This window comes from Archocentrus centrarchus, chromosome 1, assembly GCF_007364275.1.
Source record: "Archocentrus centrarchus isolate MPI-CPG fArcCen1 chromosome 1, fArcCen1, whole genome shotgun sequence".
Lineage (NCBI taxonomy): Eukaryota > Metazoa > Chordata > Actinopteri > Cichliformes > Cichlidae > Archocentrus > Archocentrus centrarchus.
The window spans coordinates 33229224-33252071 of NC_044346.1; the positions used below are offsets into that span (position 1 = coordinate 33229224).

General features: G+C 39.1%; 3 protein-coding genes across 9 annotated transcripts; 1 reads left to right on the forward strand and 2 right to left on the reverse strand.

Annotated features, from left to right (window-relative positions):
- The first annotated feature begins 54 nt into the window (after window positions 1-54).
- On the forward strand, window positions 55-7782 carry gcdha (glutaryl-CoA dehydrogenase a). Of its 2 annotated transcripts, none has more exons than XM_030737349.1 (13): window positions 55-183; window positions 4281-4343; window positions 4616-4722; window positions 4848-4880; window positions 5015-5155; window positions 5338-5400; window positions 5552-5722; window positions 5820-5949; window positions 6250-6466; window positions 6573-6676; window positions 6809-6934; window positions 7036-7196; window positions 7414-7782. In XM_030737349.1, exons 3-13 carry the CDS (start codon window positions 4620-4622, stop codon window positions 7485-7487), a joined length of 1323 nt encoding a protein of 440 aa, XP_030593209.1. In that variant the 5' UTR covers window positions 55-183; window positions 4281-4343; window positions 4616-4619; the 3' UTR covers window positions 7488-7782. The 2 variants fall into 2 exon arrangements, with proteins under 2 accessions (XP_030593209.1, XP_030593218.1); XM_030737358.1 differs by lacking the exon at window positions 55-183 and adding an exon at window positions 3976-4114.
- A 209-nt stretch (window positions 7783-7991) lies between these two features.
- Window positions 7992-10881, reverse strand: syce2 (synaptonemal complex central element protein 2). 4 transcript variants are annotated; one of them, XM_030742027.1, is made up of 6 exons: window positions 10743-10881; window positions 10187-10295; window positions 9131-9210; window positions 8779-8817; window positions 8547-8661; window positions 7992-8438 (listed from the first exon to the last, which is right to left on the reverse strand). In XM_030742027.1, exons 2-6 carry the CDS (start codon window positions 10259-10261, stop codon window positions 8238-8240), a joined length of 510 nt encoding a protein of 169 aa, XP_030597887.1. In that variant the 5' UTR covers window positions 10262-10295; window positions 10743-10881; the 3' UTR covers window positions 7992-8237. The 4 variants fall into 4 exon arrangements, with proteins under 4 accessions (XP_030597887.1, XP_030597903.1, XP_030597895.1 ...); XM_030742043.1 differs by having other exon boundaries at window positions 10739-10785; XM_030742035.1 differs by lacking the exon at window positions 10743-10881 and adding an exon at window positions 10539-10647.
- A 7601-nt stretch (window positions 10882-18482) lies between these two features.
- Window positions 18483-21131, reverse strand: acp5a (acid phosphatase 5a, tartrate resistant). 3 transcript variants are annotated; one of them, XM_030737153.1, is made up of 8 exons: window positions 20993-21131; window positions 20789-20897; window positions 20269-20359; window positions 19971-20170; window positions 19757-19881; window positions 19317-19662; window positions 18958-19226; window positions 18484-18915 (listed from the first exon to the last, which is right to left on the reverse strand). In XM_030737153.1, the coding sequence occupies exons 3-7, from the start codon at window positions 20357-20359 to the stop codon at window positions 18987-18989; spliced, it is 1002 nt and encodes a 333-aa protein (XP_030593013.1). In that variant the 5' UTR covers window positions 20789-20897; window positions 20993-21131; the 3' UTR covers window positions 18484-18915; window positions 18958-18986. The 3 variants fall into 3 exon arrangements, with proteins under 3 accessions (XP_030592994.1, XP_030593003.1, XP_030593013.1); XM_030737134.1 differs by lacking the exons at window positions 20789-20897; window positions 20993-21131 and adding an exon at window positions 20462-20494 and having other exon boundaries at window positions 18483-18915; XM_030737143.1 differs by lacking the exons at window positions 20789-20897; window positions 20993-21131 and having other exon boundaries at window positions 18483-18915; window positions 20269-20448.
- Between the last annotated feature and the right edge of the window lie 1717 nt (window positions 21132-22848).

Genomic DNA, 22848 nt, shown 5'->3' on the forward strand with positions numbered 1-22848 from the left:
GACTAATGAGTATTTAAATGACATAATGCGTTTAGAAAGACTTTTAAGGGGCACGTTTGTTTCATGATTAAAACTTAATAAGTCCGCGCTATTAATTTGTTTTACTTCTTTCGTCAAAACATTATTTGCTGATGTCCAAAGGAAAAACAACTAAACCCCAGCGAAGAAGCATAAAGACCACAGGTATGAAAAAAGCCTAATGTTTTCTCAAGTACCATTTAGTTATTAGCACTTAACTTGAGTATGTTATACCTATACAAGCTTCTACTCAGCTGTAGGTGCCACTCTTGGTTTTCCCATACAAAGCATGTATAAAGCACAAATTAACGAAATTTGGTGCCCCACAGAAATTTTAAAAGGTGTCTGGGGACTCTTTTTTGGGCTGAAAATCTTGGAGAGGAACTCAAAATAGTATAGCCAAACCTGCAATAGTGAAAAGGCTTTTACAAATACCAGCTGGGAGGCTGCCAGCAACAGAAAATACTCACCAATCAATACAATACCTCCAATCGCTGTGTTTACAATTATTCTTTTACCATTACAGTGTCTATAAATTGCCACTGTGTATATCTATGTACCTCCACGAAGAGAACATTCATTTTAACTTATATTTTATGGCATTACTAATAATATATAGGTAAATGATTCTGCTTCCACCACTGCAACACAGTCTTATTGACTCTGATAAATTATCTTTCACTAATATAATTAGTAAGATACTAATTATCTCCTATGACATGAGAGACTGAAGATCATTGAAACAAAATTAGAGCAGGATATCCATGGATACCAGGAACGATTGTGTTACCACCATCTTGAAACACATTTTCATCATAAGGGTACATATGAGGGCATTATGGGCTGTTTCTTTGTGCTGCTCCACACAGGAGGTGGAGGCATTATCAGCGTTAACCTGAAACAAATTTTGACATTTCTGAATAAACTAAATCATGACTCAAAGACGAACAGCGTGGAAAGACTGTCATTTATCTTCACACTGCACAACAAGCTTAAACCTTTGGCTACAAAAGTGTCATGTGAAGGTTTGCCAGGAAAGTAATGAATAACTAGAAAAAGCATTTCCTGAAGAAAATGCACTGTGAATGCTGCATGCTGAAAGATTGGAGCTGAAATGCCAAGAAAGGCTTCAAACAGCTGGAACCTTATTTGCTGAATGAGCTTCAATGAACTGCTGAATACCTGAACTGCTGAACTGTTGAATACCTGAACTGCTGAACTGCTGAATTGCTGAACTGCTGAATTGCTGAACTGCTGAATACCTGAACTGCTGAATTGCTGAACTGCTGAATTGCTGAACTGCTGAACTGCTGAACTGTTGAATACCTGAACTGCTGAACTGTTGAATACCTGAACTGCTGAACTGCTGAATTGCTGAACTGCTGAAATGCTGAACTGCTGAATACCTGAACTGCTGAATTGCTGAACTGCTGAATTGCTGAATACCTGAATTGCTGAACTGCTGCATTGCTGAACTGCTGCATTGCTGAACTGCTGAATTGCTGAACTGCTGAATACCTGAACTGCTGAATTGCTGAACTGCTGAATTGCTGAATTGCTGAACTGCTGCATTGCTGAACTGCTGAATTGCTGAACTGCTGAATTGCTGAACTTCTGAATACCTGAACTGCTGAACTGTTGAATACCTGAACTGCTGAATTGCTGAACTGCTGAATTGCTGAACTGCTGAATACCTGAAATGCTGAAATGCTGAACTGCTGAATTGCTGAATACCTGAATTGCTGAACTGCTGCATTGCTGAACCGCTGAATTGCTGAACTGCTGAATTGCTGAATTGCTGAACTGCTGAATTGCTGAATTGCTGAACTGCTGAATTGCTGAACTGCTGAACAGGTGTTAAAAATGCTGAACAGCTGTTAATAATGCTGAACAGCTGTTAAACTGCTGAACAGCTCTTAAAGTGCTGAACGACTGTTTTAAACCTGAAAAGGCTGTTAAAGTGCTGAACGACTGTTTAAACCTGAAAAGGCTGTTAAAAGTGCTGAACGACTGTTTAAACCTGAAAAGGCTGTTAAAAGTGCTGAACGACTGTTTAAACCTGAAAAGGCTGTTAAAAGTGCTGAACGACTGTTTAAACCTGAAAAGGCTGTTAAAAGTGCTGAACGACTGTTTAAACCTGAAAAGGCTGTTAAAAGTGCTGAACGACTGTTTAAACCTGAAAAGGCTGTTAAAAGTGCTGAACGACTGCTTAAACCTGAAAAGGCTGTTAAAAGTGCTGAACGGCTGTTTTAAACCTGAAAAGGCTGTTAAAGTGCTGAACGACTGTTAAACGTAATGTCATAAAGTAATAACATAAATCTGCAGAAGAAGCTGAGCATTTTGATACCAGAATGGTTTCTGTAGCATAAACGGTGCTGAAGTTATGAAAGACCAAAAAACAGCTCAACTTTGAACAGCTTGCATGCAGAGGAATAATCCACCAATCAGTTTAAAGTATTATGAGCCAATCAGAATGCTGCTACACATTTAGTTCTGCCAACTCAAAACAGCTGTGTAACTGTTTAACTGCAGGCACTTTGTGGCAAAGCCCTGTTGAATTTGTCTTGGCGCACCTCCCGAACAAATGCTTATAAATCAAAAACCGTAACTCCTATCAAAATAATTTTTAAACTGTGAGCGTCACAAGGACCTGCTCTAAACACCAGTGTAATTTTTATTTTCCTGGGTTGAAAAATGTGGTCATGGGAGCAGTTTAAAAAAAGGGTCTTTTCTGGTTTTGAGAAAATCACCTCCCGAAAATTACTATAGAGGCGGATGGAGGAGTTGGAGGGTGCTCCCTCTGCTTGAAGCCTCACAGTTTAAAAAGTTTACATTTCTCAGGGCTAAGAGACACATTGTTTGAAAGTAGAGAAGCAGCTCTACGTTTTGATCATAAAATCATGGCTGTAGAGTGAAGAGTGTGGACACAGCGGCAGTTTAGAGAGATATTTTTCAGCTGAAGAATTTCAAGTCTCCCACTCTAACCTTTGGAATGCGCACTCTAGACGACCACATACACAACCATTATAAACGCTAAAAAGAGCAAAAAACCTTCTTGTGCTTAAACTGTAACTGTTTAAAAACCATAAAAGATATTAATACAAAAAGTAATAGCTGAATAGCTGAGAGTCATGGCTTTATTTTAAAGTTTAAATGGTGTCTCTAGCTTAAGGTATGCTGAAGTTCTTAGCTTTTAAAGTCTGAAAGGGTTTTAAAAGGTTTTTAAGCTTTCCCCATTCATTTGAATGGGGCCAAAAAAATTAGAAAAATATTAATATTAAATTAATGGCAGAAGATTTGAACCTGAAAAGTAATAGCAGCGATCTCCTGAAGAAGCCGCACGTTTTGATACCAGAACGGTTTCTGTAGCTTAAACGGTTTTTGAGATCGAAGCGGTCAAAAAACGTACGGAAGAATAATAAATAATAAAGAATACAACAACAATACTGTGAATGCTTTGCAGCATTCACAGTAATTAAAACGTCTGACACATTATCAGGTTTCTTAGGAAACCCATGAGGATGTTCTTTACTGTGCTTTAGTGTCCAGTCTGTCAAACAAAAGCTCCCTGGTATTTCTTTCTTGGTAAAATTTACAAATTTAAGGTTGAGAATTGATATTAATCTGCTTTTTTTTTTTCTTCCAAACAGGAAAAATATCAACAATAGCTGCTTCAATCACAAAAAAACAAAAATGTAACCTGTCTTCTATTTAAAATGAAGTGAGGTCATTTCTTTGCTTTCCTTCTTTATATTACCCTAACTTAAAAGTTACATTGTAGCCTCTTTCATGTGTCCACAGATGTACAGCATGTTGTCACTTCTAAAACTTCAGTACAGGCCCAACATTCCGCACATGGCTCTTTATTTTAGCGGCCAATGAGCTTGAAGGCTGGCCCAACACCCTCCACACCCCAAGCTCACACAACCATCCACAAACGCCATTTTGAGTGTGTAAATTCAGTCTGCAGACCTGCAGTAACGTCGTGCAGGTCTGTGAAGGCGGTGAAGAGCAGACTCAAACACCTCCAACACCAACGTGCGAACTTCCCGTTTATCTTCTATAATCATGTCACAAGTGCTGAAGGCTGCTCAGAGTCAGTTGCATAATGTTCACGAGTTGCGCTTCTTTTACTGTCGTGCTTCGGCTTGGTGTGTTTTGCCACATCTGTCATGGCGGAAAAGTCGTCCCACGTTAGACTTTACGTAATCGTGTGACGTTTCACCGGTGCCGTTGTGACTTATTAAGCAACTTTTTTACAGCTCAGATCACCATCTGAAAGTCATCCTATCATCGGATAACCCACCTGAGAGGGGAAAAAAAAGGTAGGTGACCGTAAAATGTTTTGCCTGGACAAGTTAATCTTGATGTATGTCGCATGCAGTGTGTGATGAAACTTTTTTTTTTTTAAACTCAGTGCCAAATAAATGCCCAAACTTATGCAATAATACAATTATTACTTCTATATGTAATAATATCATAATGCCCCCAAACAAAAAGCAACTTTACTACACTTGTACTCAGGTATTATTGCATAATAATGTGTCAAAAACTGTGAGGTGCGCTTACACTTTAATATTTATTTTGGTTCCTTTAGTAAAATGTCTCTCAGAAGTGCCTTCACACGTCTGCTCACCAGCAGCCAAAAGTGTGTGGCTGTCGCCGCATCCAGAGCTCAGGGTACAGTGGCTGCAGCACAAAAAGGTACATTTAATATTTTAGATTCATAAGAAGAGGAGGTAAGCTAAAGTTTGGCGTCACAGTTGTGCTCAGAATATATATGTCACAGATGAAGTTTAATCAACAACATTTTAACTTTGATCCTTTAGATGCTGAAGAAACCAAAAACCCAGCAAAGGCTGGTAAGAGGTTTTAAAATGAATCTTAATGAGACGAATCCAGTCTTCTCAGATTTCTTTACATGTTCTGTTATGGTGATGTAATCAGTGTGTGTGTGTGTGTGTGTGTGTGTGTGTGTTCATATTCTGATGCTCAGCCAAGGTGGTGTTCAACTGGCAGGATGCTCTGGACCTGGAGGGTCAGCTGACAGAGGAAGAGATCATGATCCGAGACACGTTTCGGGATTACTGCCAGGAAAAACTCATGCCGCGCATCCTTATGGCCAACAGACATGAAAGTGAGTTAAGCGGGGGTCATTATGTGTGAGTCAGACTGTACACATTGTGGATAAAATGGATAAAAATACCATAACACAGAAGAATTCAGTTTCAGGCTTTTAATCACCCCTTAACGTGTGTAAAACGAGTCTCTCCTAAATATTTGTCATTTTCTATTTTTCCAACGTGCACCTTGCTGCAGATTTTCACCGTGAGATTGTCTCAGAGATGGGAGAGTTGGGAGTCCTAGGCCCAACTATTAAAGGTACAAACAAAACAAACCAACATGATCATTTTTTCACATTTGAGTCATGTGCTATAGTGGACTGGTTTCAGTAGTGTTAACATCATGCCTGCTTTTTGTCATATTTCTACACTTGGTAGGGTCTTAAAGTTTCTTTCTCTTTACGCTGCAGGGTACGGCTGTGCAGGTACGAGTTATGTGGGATATGGTTTGATTGCCAGGGAGGTCGAGAGAGTGGACAGTGGATATCGGTCTGTGATGAGCGTTCAGTCTTCACTGGTCATGCACCCGATTAATGCTTATGGCACAGAGGCCCAGAAGGAGAAGTACCTGCCCCGACTTGGTACGTGTGACATTTTCTCCACTCGTACTTGACATTTCAAATGGCAAAGGGCTTAAATTAATCTTGTTCCCTTTGTGTCTGTTCATTTGTTCTGCAGCTCGGGGAGAAATCGTGGGTTGCTTTGGTTTGACAGAACCGAATCATGGCAGTGATCCCAACAGTATGGAGACTAAGGCTAAGTACAACCCATCGAGTGGTACCTACACCATCAGTGGAGCTAAGACCTGGTGCGTACATAGACATACAGATCAAGATGCGTTGGTTTGCAGCTTAAATGGGACAAATATAAGACAATGGAGCACAGACCTGGATAATGACCAGAGCTGTTAACTTTACTACTTAAACTTTACTTATGCTTTACTCAGTCCTACAAAAAGATACTTTGAAATTAAATTTAGACGTTTCATTTGATGACTAATTATATGCACTAATTTAGACAAGCTGACAAAGCCTGCTCTTCTCTTTGGAGCTAAATGACTTAAATACGTAATGATCCAATACACTGACTTTTTCATTTATTTTCCTAGGATCACAAACTCCCCTATAGCAGACATTGCAATAGTCTGGGCAAAATGTGAGGATGGCAGAGTGCAGGGTTTCATCTTGGAGCGTGGCATGAAGGGTTTTTCCACCCCCAAGATTGAGGGCAAATTCTCCCTGAGGGCGTCAGCCACTGGCATGATCCTGATGGATGAAGTAGAAGTTCCTAAGGAGAACCTGCTACCCAATGTTTCTGGTCTTAGCGTAAGTTAATTCTTTACAAAATCAAGTTTGGCAAACGTTTATTATTTTTTTACATGTCTGAATGCTAGTAGCTTAAATTTTTATTGTTGTTGGTCTTTGTGTCCAGGGTCCTTTTGGCTGTCTGAACAATGCCCGGTATGGCATTGCCTGGGGAGCTCTGGGAGCAGCTGAGTTCTGCTTCCATGCTGCTCGACAGTACACTCTGGACAGGTACATGATATTCTGGCTAAACTGTGTTCACAACATTGTCCAAAGACTTTACAGATATAAAAATCCAGACAAGAGGGATCCACATTAGCATTTTTCCCCCCGCATGGTTCATGTTTTGTATCCTCCAAACAGAATCCAGTTTGGTGTGCCACTGGCCAGGAACCAGCTGATGCAGAAGAAAATGGCTGACATGCTAACAGAGATCACCATGGGGCTGCAGTCATGCCTGCATCTTGGAAGACTCATTGATGAGAAGAAGTGAGGGCCATCTTTCACGTGTCCCGGCCTGTCTGTTAATTTTCTGTTCTATAGAATAAAAAAAAAATGTGTTCCTTTGTTTTTCTCCCTCATCCTAATAGAGCAGCACCAGAGATGATCTCCATGCTGAAGAGGAACAGCTGCGGCAAGGCACTGGATATTGCCAGACAGGCCAGGGACATGCTCGGAGGAAATGGCATCTCAGATGAGTACCACATCATCCGTCACGTCATGAACCTGGAGGCTGTCAACACATATGAGGGTAAGCAAAATGTAAAAGTAATTAAAAGGCTTTAAAACCTCAGCAGCACTTACATGTGCCCACCACCAGGTAGCAGCAATGTGCAAATTATTAACCGAGTGTGACTGGTTTACTTGTTAATTTTAATTATATTGTATATGTGATACAAAAATTATCTAATACTCAAGTGAAAACAATTTATGGCCTTTTTTCCTTTTTTTTTAAATTTTCTTTACAGGAACTCATGACATTCATGCCTTGATCCTGGGCAGAGCGATCACTGGACTTCAGTCTTTCACTGTGAAAAACTAAACCATCTCCATTATCTTCTTGAAACTGACTTCGCATGATGAATTTTGCAACTGATTTAACTCTTATTAGCCTGGTAGGACACATCACAAATACTTCATCACAGATATGGTTAAAATATACTGAGGGACGCCATCTATTACTGCCTCTTTCCGGTGAATATTAAAGGCTTCGGGTCCATTTATATAGTAAAAATACCTCAGATGTACTCTAATTGCCATAAGGCATGGTGTACTGTATAGATAAGCTGGTGTTATGAGTTGGCATATTTTGTGACAATATATGAAAATAAATGGCTTTACATGAATAAGAAAATGTGAGTATATTTAAAGTTTAAGATCCCTAAATAATGTGCAGTGAATTATCAAATGTTTTCATGTCGGCTAATTTCAGTCTGAAGAATCCCATACTGCTGCTGATGCATCTAAGGTTTGGTGAAATACAAAGCACTGTAAAGACGACAGGCTATAACAATACATAAATACTAAATGACAATATTTTGCTCATTTGTTGTAATTTTATTCACTGAATCAACAGATGTTTAAACAAAACACAAAGAAAACATGTATTCAACTTTTCTATTCTTGGACTGAAGTCATAAATGTTAACTCTACGTGCTGTCGTAGAAAAATCAAAAGAAGAAAGAGGAAGCCAAACCGCTCCAGGATTTTGACAAAATCAACACTGAATACTAATTCTGAATAACTTATTAATGAGTTCAGAATATGATAACATTAGATAAAAATCACTCTGTCACAGTTCTATTTCCTGACTAATTGCTAGACCTTCTCGGAGAGACGCCAGGGCTCTACTGGCTTCCAGAAGCTCATGACTGAGCTTTGTGCAGCTCTCCAGCACCTCAGACAGCTCCTGGAGCTTCACCTGCATATTGTCACTGTTCTCTTCATAGACCGTATACATGTGCTCCTTCATCTGCTGGCACATCTCTGTCACCTAATTGATGGAAATGATCAGATCATCAGTTTCATCAGAACCTTTTTAGACATGAAAGCAGATCATCTGGTACTGACTCCTACCAGATGCATGAAATTAATTTTGCACCTTCTCTATTAACGTCTCCTGAAAGCTGTCTATCATATTCTGGTCACTGGTGCGGTTGTGGTTAATCTTTTCCACCAGTTCCTGTGCTCTTCTGCTGATGTCATCTATGCCTGAGCTACAATAGACATTACAAATGTAGACAAAAAAAACCCAGAATGAATTTGATTACAACTTGATATCTTATTTTAGTGAAGATTCTTATTTTATTTACACTTTTCCTCACTTCCTTTACCTGACTCTCTGGTCATGGATTGGTTCTTTTGGTGCACACCTGAAATCACCCATCACAGATTATTTAAGGACTACACTCCCTTTAACTTACTCTGTTTCACCTCCACATTGGGCGGCAGCTACGATAACTTTCTTATTATAAGTTAGTTTAAAAAATAACTTCATAATTACTGTAAATTGGAAACTTTTTTTTGCCAGATTAAGCAGTCCATGCGTTTGTTTATTCACAACTGTATGTAATTTATAGTAAAATAAAATTTAAGCACATAAGCACTTATTATCAAAACTATCATTAGTCTTAAACTAGTGTTCACAATTTCACACAGGTGGGTGAGTAACGGTGACTGGCCTACCTGCTATGTTGCTCCTGAATGTCAGTCGTGCTCACACTTGAAGATTTCCCTCTTAATGAATCGTGGTCCGTGTCTTCTCTCTGTGTCACCAAATATAATGGAAGAAACAAGGCATTCCTCTAGTTTAATCAGTGGCAAAAGAATCAATTATTAAGGTCTAATGTTGTAGATGCTCTGAATTTCAAGATTACCTGAAGGTACAGGTTAACATGTATGATCATCAATCACACACATACCTAATAAAGGAAAAGCTAAGGTCCTACCGTCATTGCACCTTGGTATTTATTCTACAAGTCTCTAGAGCTCCACTTGAGGGATAGACCCCAAATATTCACAATATCCCCCAAATTTCAGAAGATATCCCCACATTACACAGCAAAAGATTGCTGTGTAGCATGTTGATCTCAGGTGTTTAACTGTGTTGAGATGTGGTGACACTGGCCCCTCCTGAAATACATCATATGTACAAAAGTACTGGGCCACCTACACTTTACACTTACAGGACCTGCTCAGCAATAGAAACCCACACCATTAAGCTCCCAGTGAAAACATTTTGTGCTGACGTTAATGCCAGAAAGGGTTTTTAAATCCGCAGTTACTGAGTTAACAAAGGGTTGGCAACTTTTACGAATTATGCACCTCAGCACTGGGTGACCCTGGTCTATGCTTGAATTGATGTGGTTCATAAATGCTTCCACTTGGCAATAATACCACTTATAGTTGATTGTGGAACATCTAGGAGGGAAGAAATTTCAATAGTGGCAGTAACCTGTTATTTCAGAAATGCTTGCAAAAGGCAGATTTCATGGCTAGGTGCTTGATTTTATACAAGCACTAAAAGTTTGTCCATATAGTGTTTTTAATGATAGATGGACCTAGATTCACAAGCTTCTCTAAAATGTGTATGTATTTCATGCATGTGCCTGCAATTGATAAGATGCTCAAATGAACCATGTAGTGGATAATCAGCTGCTATTATTGTTTAACCAGTCATTTATTTATTTTTTCTCTTATTTACCACCCATCTGTATTTTATAAAAAGAGAATCCACATTACCATCCGTGAGTCTTCAGGCCCTTTCTTGGGAGTGGACTGAGAGGTTGATGGTAGGTCCTCAAAGAAAAAATCCATTTTGGTCTTTTTACTCTCCGTAGCTAAATCTCAGCTGAACAGAAAAAAAAAGTCCGACCATTACAAACAGTATAAAATACTGTAATTAGCTAAAGTTAATAGCTAGTTAACCTAGTCTGTAAAACTAGCCTAGCTACGAACTTCTTTGCTTACAATTATTTCTAAAACGGAACAATGTAACTCCATACTTTGCATATTACTTAATTCAGGTGGTCATATACAGCAACTGGTATACAAGGGCTATAATATAAGTACCAGAAAAGTTTTACAAGCTCACCATTAGCAGCAGGACACTGGTATAAAAATGTAGCTAACGCTGCACTAGCTAAGTGCTAACGGCTAGCTTTAGAACTAACGCTGTTTTTTCTGCTAAAACCTACTGATCCATATTTCTTTTTAATTTTATTTTGTTAAAAGCACAGACTATATATAATATGTGTATATACAGTTAATAGTTAAATGGGATCATTTTCTCACCTACCTGGCAAAAGTGGACATTGTAAAGTAACACTGCATACATAAAACTTCCACACTCACTATTATGATTTTATTATCTTAGGACAGTAAATAATCTCAGGATGCATTAGCACTAGTAGGTTGGCATTTGACAGCACTTAAAAATTAAATATAAATATTGGATAAAATAAGAAGGATATAATAACTTAATATAAAAAAATATAGCCTAAAGTATCAGTTTTTTTAGTTAATTTACAGTAAAAAAAACAAACAAAAAAACCTGAAACCTTACTGTGCAACAAAAATACAGTGGGAATGGCTTCATTTATAAACAGCAGCATAGATACACATATTTGTTGAAATTGGGATGTCTGTATAACTGAGAGTTAACTGACTTCAAAAACGTTTTCTGAACTTCTTACAAATACTTAACCATATAAAAATTATTTAAAAAAAAAACATTAAAACCAATACAATTGACACTAAATATTTTCAAACAATAAAAACCACCCTGGAAACTAACTAAAACTAAACTGAATTGATAACACAAACATCATAATGCATGGCACAGATTCAACAAGGTGCTGGAATCATTCCTTAGAGATTTTTGAACCATGCTGACATGATAGCATCACCCAGTTGCTGCAAATATGTCAGTTGCACATCTAAGATATGAATAACTCATACCCCCCCCCCCAAAGCTGCTCTTTTGGATTGATATCTGGTGATTGTGGAGGCTATTTGAGGACAGTGAACTCATTGTCATGTTCAGTTTGAGATTATTTGAGCTTTGATCAGCAGTTTCTGAAATATTCAGACCAGCCCGTCTGTCACCTACAACCATTTATATTTCTTTTTTATGTAAAGTGACTTTTATTAGGTTTAGAAGAGCAACTTCAGACTCATCACACTAAAAATCACATTTCAGCTCGCTCTTATTACTATCAGCATCCAGACGTGGTGGTTTCCTTGCAGTAACTCATGATGCTGATGTTTTTATGTGTTTAGTACTTTAACTCTGGGAAGTGTTAGCATGGTTTTTGCAGCTGCACTTGAAGAAACAGTCACAGTTTTTGTTTTGTTTTTTTCATTTTACTTTAGTTCTGACTGGCCTACACATCTTAAAGTCATAAAGTAACAGTCTTCCTTTACTGAGCTGAGCGGTTCCTCTAATTCAAGGATTCTTTATTGTCCTTTGCATCACATTTACATGCAGTGGAACTAAATTTCTGTCCTCAGGTCCCTGTGTTGCACTTAAAGAAGAATAAATATAAATAGAAAGTACCAATAATGTAAAAGAAAAATATATACATAATATGGCACCAACATAATTTAGATGCAACACAGCTCATGGTCTCAAAGGATGGCAAGCAGTTTCATTAGGTAACATTTAAGAAGGTCCAGCTTATTTTAAACCTTTCCAGGTGACGACCTCATTAAGCTGGTTTAGATATTGCCAGTTGTGTGCCAAGTTGTCATCGAGACAAACAATAGTTATTTTAAGGAATCTAAAATCTTTTTCCTGTATTTTTTTCACACTACATAATTTCATTTTTAATATTTAGCAGTTTTAATATATTCTGAATAAAATGGCAAACTAATAGTAATACTGAATCACCTTAGCTAGTGTGTCTAAGCTTTTGAATGGGATGCTCTTTATATGTGTGCATATGTGGGGGGTGGGTTTAATTGTGAGTGAGCATTATAGATAGATAGACACTTTATTGATCCTGAAGGCATCCTGCAGCTTAATATGCACAATAAATAGAATCCAAACAATGGAGGTATAAATTATACAAACTATACTAACAACACAGACTAACAAACTATGCTAACTATACAAACTATACCAGGGGTGGCCAACTCCAGGCCTCGGGAGCCGGTGTGCTGCAGGTTTTAGATGTGTCCCTGATCCAACACACCTGAATCAAATGGCTGAATCACCTCCTCAGTATGCAGTCAAGTTCTCCAGAGTCCTGCTAATGACTTCTATATTTGACTCTGGTGTGTTGAAGCAGAGACGCATCTAAAACCTGCAGGACAGGGGCTCTAGAGGCCTGGAGTTGGCCACCCCTGAACTATACTATTATACTGTGCCAACTATACTAAGCTGTACAAGGGCTTAGTGCTCTGAAAACAAGGAAAACAAAAAAAGGAATGAGTCCAGTAGTGCAGTATACATATACAAATGTGCAGAGGCAGATGTGCAAACAATGCAGTGCAGTAATATACAGTAGTAAAGTGATAAAGTGTCTGATTTATAGAGTGCCAAATATCAACATATGTGATGATATTTGTATGTTATTGTCCCCCAAGCATTAAAGAGTCTGATGGCTCTTGGAACAAAAGCTGAGTAAAAGCTGAGTAAGCACTTACAAGATAGTTGTGGATTAAGTGCTCTCTCTCTCTCTTTATGGGCTGGGATCGGGATGGGATGAGGAGCGGATTGATCGCTGCTCTGATTTGAAGTGTAATCCTTCCCTTCATCTCTCTATCTCTCTCGCTCTCTCTCTCACGTTTCCTCTGCTGCTGCCTGTAGTCTGGATTATTTCAGCACAGAGATCACAGCACATTACAGGAAGCACAGAGGCTGTCTGACCTCATGATGGTTCTTTATTGGAGGATGAACTGATGATAACAGCATGCATCATGATGCAGATTTGAGAATGAGTTGGATAGAAATATGAGCTGGAGTTGGAAAGATCTGGAATCAGCAAAGACATGGTCTTGACAGGTGGCTGAATTTACTCTGACTCGATTTGAAATGATAACAGTCGATTTTGACACTGTCTCTGTAAACTGTAGGGAGTGACGTCTCAGCAAGAAGGTAAATTATAATGGAATAACTGCTTCTCAGTGGAGGAAGTGGAGCCTGCTAATCTGGGAATATGGACAGCTTTAACTACACAGAAGAAGGACGACCGTCATTTCAGTATTTGGTTTACAATGACGAGCCTCTCTATAAGGAGTACAAGCCTCCTCCCAGAGATCTTATCCAGCTGCCCAAATCTGTCCTCTACCTTCTCGTGGCCGCCCTGGTCGTGGTTGCTGTGGCTTACGCTATCGTGGGTCACCTCATCAAAGACCTCATGCTGGATATAACAGGTAATATAGTCTCTCAGATGTAGCAGCTCGCTCACACGACCTGAACTTTTGCATACACAAGGTTTTAATTTATTTATTTTTTTGGCCTAAAATAATATGCTGCGCTGTTTGTGATTCAATCTTAAATTTTCAAACGTGGGAGACATTTTTACAGCTCAAGACTGTCTTATCAAAGATTGAGCAACAGGAAAATAAGAGTAGTTTGTATTAGTAGTTCAAAAACAGGGCAAACCGTTAACCTTCACCTTGAAAATCCCTGTATTTGGACCAGGCTGTATCCTTTATTAACACACAACCTGCTGCTATTTTTAGAAGTGTGCTGAGCACAGAGTGAGGACACTATACTACACTACTATAACTCAAACAGAGGCATCATTACTAATATGTCAAATTTAGTGGAGTTGCAGTTGAGGTATATGCTATTTACTAATTTACAGTTTTAATTAGGCAGAAATTGATTTTTTTTTTTATATGACATTCTGATCTGGTGTTGAGCAACAAGAAACTTGCCATATTTCATTAAAGAGCCTGACATAGCTCAGTTTGCCTTTTACAGTTGCAGACTCAATTTTGGGTGTTTCAGATGTAAATGGTAGGACAGTAAAGATCAATAATTTTGTTCTCATCCCTCCTTCTTTGTCCATCCACAGATTGTTTGCTGGGACCAATTGAAGAGGAGCTGAAAAAAGACGGAGAGGTGGAGGGAGTCAGCCCTCACCACATGCCACCTGCCCTCACTCACTCCCACCCAAATGCCTTCCATGTGTGGAACCAGGACGACATCATCATTCCTATGACGCCCGAAAACGAGAGCCCACTAACCAGCCCTTTGATGACCGTCTCCCAGTACATACCGTCATTTTTCCCTGGCTCTATCAGTTTGGGCAGCCCTTCTCACATTCGTCCAATCCCGAAGGAGACTGATGCATGAAGAACACAAAGGATCCAAGACAATGCATCTCAACGTTCTTAGGTTGAGCTTCTTTAGCTCCTTGTTTTCATGTCTGAAACACCTTTACCAAAATCTCCCAGTGTCACAAAACTAACATGCAACCTGCAAAAATGGGAGAAATATGCATTCAAACCTAAAAAAAAATTCCCTATCTACCTGGAAATACACAAGCAGTATACCATACAAGGCCAGTTTGCATGTATACATGCATGGATTTCCTTCTCTTGGAGCAGCTGATGTGCATATTCGACCATTCAGGAATAGACCGACTGCACGTTTTCTCCGGTCCTGAGCTCCTGCAGAGCCTGTGATACTTTGTTTGATGGCCTTCGCTTGTTGTGGATTTGTGCCAAGTTAGCGTCATGATTATGCCCGTTTCTCCTGCCAGTTGTCGCATCATCCTGAACTGTCACATTTATTTGGACTGTAGCTAAGACACGAAAAACTTAATTATATTGATTTAATCACATTTATAATTGTGTTTGCTCATGAACAGGAGCAAAGGGTTATTAAAAATATGACAGATTCAGTTAAAATCATGTCTCAATGATTTTATTAATGAATGTTAACTATATTACAGAGTATATTTTCTAAAATTTAAATACCTGAAGAAAAATAATAAAGAGAGCAGTGCACCTTGAAGGAGTTTGTGTTGAATTCATGTGTCAAATAGTGGTGAATATTGGTACTTAGGTCCTATTTGCTAGCACAGACTTATTCCTATGCTAAATATATTCTGACCCTTTGGAGGATAGAGTGAACTTACTATTTAATAGGGTGAAGTTGATTCGATTAAGTCAAGGTGACTGCTTTAAGGTGACTGCGTGATGCTTTTTAAAGACGTGAGGATTACTTCAAAAAATGGAACTCTCAAAAGCAGAATGATAATCGCCAGTTCAGTGTTCAGGTTAACAAGAGCAACCTCAACAAATAAAACAATGGGCCTTTTCTTAAAAAAATTAGGAGTGATTGTTATTTAAATTATAAAAAAAGTCTGTAAATGTAATGATCAGCTGTAGAAGAGATTTTTTTCTTTCTTTTTTGCTTGCTGGCATTACAGAAACATGGTTATACAACACCAAATGACAGATTTCAGGGCCCATTTTAAGCAGCATATTAGTCGCCAAAATCCGGGGATATTAAAAGCACATGTGGCTGTGACAACACACAGACACACATATTTGCACACACTTTGATTCATATTGCTCCAGTCATTTTCCCCCCTTTTAAGCTCCAGGCCTGTACCTGAAAAGGAGATTGCTCCACCTTTACTGGCAAGCAACGTATTAACATTGTCTTTTTTTTTTATATTTCAGGGGGAACTCTCACTGCATCATTCCATCTGTGAAACCCGGAGTTCAGTATTCAGTGAGGGGTGGAGATTACGGAGGGAAGATTAGATGAGCGGCTTAGCCTTTAATACAGTCCTTTCATTACTTTTGAGCTGTGGAATTAGATAATCGGACAGCATCAGTCCAGTCCCAGCATATGAACCTCTGAATCTTGTGTGAGATGAATGACTGAAGATGTTTAACAGCTTCCAGTGGGAGAACGGACTCGAGCAGAAGCAGGATGTAAGGAACGAGAGATTAATAGGGAGAGGAAATGATTTGATCTAAGTGACCCAGTCTTGTGTTCTGTGAAAGGGTTTTGTGTGACAGAGGCACAGAGGGTTTAGATCCCCGCAATTGCTTTTTTTAATGCACTATGACTGATGTTTGCATGGCTTTGAGGGGAAAACAAAAGCACAGATTTGGAGCTGACTGTTGCAGATGTGCGGGTTGTACAGGATGCATGAAATGGTGAAGTTAAGCTGGTGGTGGAGAATAGTGGAAGTTCAAGACACAGATAAGATTTATTTTTTTAAAGAAAATTCTTTTTCATGAGAATTTTGGGTGGTGAGACAGAGAAATACTGTTAAAATTCAGACCAAATAAATGATAAGAAGGTGATAAGAAGGCAGCATATTTAAAACACACAAACACTTCTCAAGACAACTCACCTTGAGATCTAGGTGTGGCTATTTAATCAGCCAACTTTTTATTTAATTAAACACATAGATTTTATTTTAAATATAATTTCAAAACAATTACAGATGAAGTTCCTTTTGTCGCCCTGATTTCCTGCATCGTACATTTTAAACTCTTTGCTCTGATGCTGTTTTGTCATTAATCTCACATTTTGTGCTCTCTTCTTCTGTAGTTTCAGTGGCAACTAACCTGACTAAACGAGCCTCACTAACTTTGTGCCAACAGGTGTTTATCTAAACAAATAAACTCCTTACATTTGCAGCAGTAAGGGGTGGATCAAAGTCTTCATCTGAAATTTCTTTTGCCAGTTTTCTTGAAATTAGATTTAATAAAAATCTTAGCTCTAGCTGGATGTTTGGTGTAGCTGTCTCTTTGGCTGCCTCGGATTGTCTTTTAAGTGCTGAACCACAGACTGTAATGTTTAATTTGTGCCAATTATGAATATTTGTGATAGCTGCTGCTTCCAGGCATCCACTGGATGTGAAAGATCAGTACATTGACTCACTTACAGCAACTTTAGAAAGTGTCTAATCTTTAGTGTCTGACCTGACATGTACCTCACATGTACCTCAGCCAGGTTTTCTTTTAGTCTACAGTGGATTTACATAAGTCAGGGCTAAGTGATACTTACCAATCCTTTATCCTCAGATGACAGCTTACCCTCAACTGACTTCTTATCAGCATTGACTTACTTGGTCAGTCTAGCTCTCACTCTGACGATTCATGACACCAGTGGACTTTAACTCATCCCAATTGGATCAGGATAACACTCAGCAACCCTGTAATAGCCTCAGTGTAGTTAAGGCAAGGCCAAACCTAAGGTAAAAATATTTTTGGTATTACATCACGTACAAAAAAATTGTAGTCCTTGCCTGTTGGTGAGTTTCATAACCCATGGATCAACATATTTTTTCAATGGAGAATAAAAATGTAATGCCTGTTTACATGGAACAGATTTTAGTTTAGGAAATTAATTTTAATATATCAGCAGAAGGGAGGAAAAAATAGAAACCAGCCTGTTCTCAGTCTCTGCTTCCTTCCCAGGTTAACTGTCATTGGTTGGCTGAGTTTATCCAGATCACAGTCACTGCCAATCTGCTGTCATTCAGCCTGATCCTCTGCTGGCAGGCCACGTGGTTCTCTGTGACAAAAGAGCACTCGCTGTGAAGTTCTTGACCATTCCTGTCCTTTAGCGGCAGCCAGCCTCGTCAGCAATTAATCTCCAGATCTGATAAAGTGCTGTATGTGGCATGCACGTAACAGATGAATAAATCAGCTCTAAATTTGCCACAATATCGCATCTATTTGCAAAAAAAGCTTAGAAAGTACCTTTCTTTGGTGCATATCACATTTGTGGATTGATATTAACTATTAATTACCTCATTTTGCACCACAGTAACAATACTATAATGTGTTCAATTGCAGTAATTTTTCAAAATGCTCTCATTATATCCTGTAGTGCAAAAAGATAGAAAATATACAGTAGATAGGCACAAACAAGCAGCATCTCTTCTATTTGCTGTGTAGCCGGTAATGCTTTATTATGCAGAATAAAATGTTTACATGTGTAAATTTTCTACCATGTGTTTGGTAAATAAGAGACATGACAGACATTAATATCTCAGCGTAGGCCCGCAAATCATTTGATGCCTTCTCAAATTTCTCACGTGCAAAAAGAAAAAAAAAAAAAAAAAAAAAAAAGTGAATAAAACGACCATTTTCAAGATGCACTTGCAGAATAACACATTCAAGCACTACAACCACATTTTCAAAAGTTCAGGACAGAGCAAATTCATCTTATCAAGTGAAGCGAAAAGACACAAAAGTCACAAGACTACAGTCACAAGCTGACACAAGCTGACGAGACACATTTCTTAAAAAACAAACAAAAAAACCCAGTTTATTTTACAGTACCATAAAGTCACATTTAAAACCAGCTGATTGTTTTAAAAACATCAAAATGCTTTGAACTTAATGCCAAGATTTAAGAAAAAAAAGAGAGATCAAGACTCATTGCTTGATTTCACACTACACTCATACTGTATTTATTTATATTAGATATATGAAAAAATATAGTATGTGTGTAGTGTAAAATATATATATATATATATATATATATATATATATATATATATATATATATATATATATATTATAACTGTGCCTGCACCTGCATGTCCATCTAATTAAGATCCCTTTGGGAGAGAACAGTGCGATAGAGAGAAGTGCCTTTAGCCTGGTAGAAGGTCACAATCATCTTGTTCTGTGTCACTTCTGCATGCATGAATCCTCCCAGTGTTGAAGCCTGGCCGGTGAAAAACTTCAGAGAGCCTTTGGGAACATGGTGCCAGTGAGTGACATCAGGATCCAGGAAATTTCCAGCACCACTCACCACATAGCCCACATCAGACTCTTCTAAGTACTGCAGGAAAAAGAAGTGGAAAAACAAGTTTAGCTAAGAGTAGCCAAGCACATTTATATCAAATGATGAACATAATCTTCCTGAACCAACCTGCAGGTTGTGGTCATGACCGCAGAGGTAAGCAGTGGCCTTGTATTTAATGAGCAGAGGACGGAGGCTCTGCACTAGACACTTTGTGGGCCCGTGCTCGGACACAGACCACACAGGGTAGTGGCCCGCCACCAACAGGAAGTCTGCCTTGGAAAGAGCCAGTCTCTCTTGCAGCCAAGTTAATTGGCGATTGGCATCCATTTCATTCAGGGGTCCGCTTGGCTTCTTGTCTGAATTGTCATCAGAGTTACCACAAAGCATCACAGTGTCAAGCATGATGATGGTCAAAGTCTTCCCGGTGTTAGGAATGCGGAAATTCAGCTCATAGTAGTAAGCGGGGAATTTCCTAACAAAGGTAATAAAGAGGCATCAGTGTTTGAGTATTTAAGCCTAACAGCTTAAGACTTTGAGATATCTTAACTTTCTATGCTGCCCCTTACCATCTGTTAGATCTACTGCTGTAATCGATCTGGGCTTTGACATTCCCTGCATGGTCATGATTGCCAGCAATCACATACCAAGGAATTTGGAGAGACTTTTCAGTGTACACAGATTCAAAGGTTTCCTGATAGGAAGACAAAACGTGGTTACTGTTTCCAGTGCAAAGATTTAAAATAAAGTGTTGTCATTTCACATCAGATTTATTCAACTCACCTGAAACCGAGGCGAATCCACAGTGTTTACACCTGTGTAGTAGAAGTTATCGCCCAGAGCGAGAACAAAATCAGCTCCCATCTGGTCTGCTATTTTGCTCATTTCTCGAGCCGTAGCCTTCTGCACAGCAGTGATGTAGGGGGGATAAGGCACTCCACCCCAGTCACCCACAGCCAGAAACTTAATGGAGGTTCTGTTGCCTGTAAGAGGAACACGAGGAACAAAACATTAGGACATCTGATTGTGAGAAGCAAAGTTACACATAAGCTCATGAAAGTCAGTGTGGCGTAATACTTACTGCGACTTTCCTCCAGGTCCTGAAAGGCAGTTGGATAGCAGTAGGCCACAGTGAGGGTAGCAATCAAGATGGACAAAATAGTGAGAGCCATCTTTAAAGACAAACAAAACATCGGCCTTTAAGCCAACAGTAGATTTAAACTCTAAGCGCAGTCACAAGATGAAACGCCATAATGAAAAATGAAAGTCAGCACCTGCATGAGCATGAGCATGACGCACAAGAACAATGAACCAAAACCACAACCTCCCATGTGACACTGTACTACTTCCTCTCACTCTCTGCCTCCCACTACAGGTCTCAGCTAGAGTCAACAGAAACTAATCAAAGAAACTGTGTGTGTGTATGGGAGGCTGACAAGTTTCAAAGTTCAAACCTCTGTGTGATCAAACAGATGAAATGACCCTCAGCAGAGACGCCACAAAGCAAAACAGTGTCAAATGCTGGCTGGCTAATGCAAAAAGAGAAAGAGATTTCAAGAGCAAAGGTGTCAGAGAGCAAATATCAAAGATAAAACACTCACGGCTGATGGGATCTGATGGGACACTCTCCAGCCTCAGAGCGACCGTCCTCCTCGCCTTTTATCAGAATTCCTGGAGGAGAGGATGCAGGAAGACCAGCCCTGGGACACGCTGCAGAGGCATGATCATTGCTCAGACACTGATGAAAGGGTCATAAGGTCCACATGTGATCCATAGTGGTTAATATAGCTAGTGTCCAGACTCACCAATTTTCCTACTTTGCTTTTTTCCATCTTGAACTTCCTTCTTTTTTGATAACTCTATAAAGAACAAGTGTAAAATACTAATAGTCTCCGGAGCTTGAAATAACGGCGACTGGACTTCTTTAAGTTTCTTGAAGATGTTTCACCTCTCAGCCAAAAGCCTCTTCAGATCTAAAACCAAATGGTGCAGAGACTCCGGTATTTGAACCCTAGTGGGGGTTTGTTTAACCCCTGGAGGTGGTCGTCGACCCACTATTGTTCATCTGCATAATCACATGACCCAAGATGTGGGAAAAAAGCATGGGTCAGTACAATCAGTGGTTTCAGGTGAAACAAATGTGGGACAACCCCCGACCCTATCACATGACCTATTGAGGTTGCCTGAAGAAAGGTGTGAGTGGGGGTTGAGGTGCCTGGGAAAGGAGCTCAGGACTGCATTGTACAGTAGATGGGGGACAGTTGGTGCTGTAAGCCACCACCTCTGTTCAGTGATGGTCGTTCATAGTGGACATAGTGGATAGATGGCTTCTTTTTCTCCTCTTTCAAACCATTTGTCTTCCCAGTCCAAAATCTGCTGTGTTTTGGATCATTGTTTTGCTGCATAATCCAAGTATGCTTGAACTTCAGGGCATGAACTGATGGCCGTGAAGTCGTTCAGGTCCCGAAGCAGCAAAGCAGCACCAGACCACCAGATAATCACCATGTCTGACTGCTGGTATGATGTTCTTTTTATGAAATGCTGTTAGTTTTTATGCCAGATGTTACAGGATCCAAACCTTCCAAAAAGTTGAACTTTTGCCTTGTCAATCCACAGTTTATTTTCACAGAAGTCTTGGGGATTTATCAAAATATTTTTTGGCAAATGTGAGATAAGCTTTTGTCTTTTTTTTTTTTAGCCAGCAGTGGTTTTTACCCCGAACTCTCCCATGGATGCCATTTTTCCCAGTCTCTTTGTTATTGTTGACTCATAAATATTGACCTTAACTGAGGTAAGTGAGGCCTGCAGTTCTTTAGATGCTGTTCTGTGTTCTTCTGTGACTCCCTGGATGAGTCGTCAATCTTGGAATAATTTTGGTGGGCCTGCCACTCCTGGGAAGGTTCCCCACTGTTCCAAGTTTTGTCCATTTGTATATAATGGCGCTCACTGTGGTTCACTTAAGTCCCAAAACCTTAGAAATGGTTATGTGACCCCTTCCAGACTGATAGATGTTAATGACTTTCTCATCAGGTAGATTCGGATAGGTTTTTTTTTCGTTAAATGAAATATTTGAAAAATGCATTTCGTATTTACTCAGGATATCTTTGTACAATATTAAAAAAAACAGGGCATTCATTTTCACAGCACTGTATTAAAAAACAGAAAACCCATTAAAAGGTTTGGTCAAAGTGTCAAACATGTTAGCATCTATTTATCAAGAAAATCTATTGAAATTCTGAAACTGTAGGTGTACTGACATAGGGTACTATTGCCAAAAAAAAAAAGATAAGTGTGCAGTTCTCCTTTTAGTGTGGTTACAAAGCTTCTCTGTTTCCTTATTTTTGTGTGTGTCATTTACCAAAACAAAAACACACAAGGAAGTTTTACTGATCGTATAATTGTTTTTCTTTATATATGACAAGCTTTAAAAAAGTAGCATCCAGTGTTTTGAACTAAGTCAGCAAATCTTCATCTCTGTAGCTTCCACCTTTAATCTCTTTAATCTTTTTAACAAACCTCTCAGGGGTTGCAATATTAAACCCACAGTGGCCCTTTCACAGTGTAATTTCTAATATTCAGTCAGGGTTGCAAAATGTGCTTTAAATCCTTCAAATACATTTTGGGTCAGTGAGGCTTCCTGTCAGCTTCGACACTGGCAGGC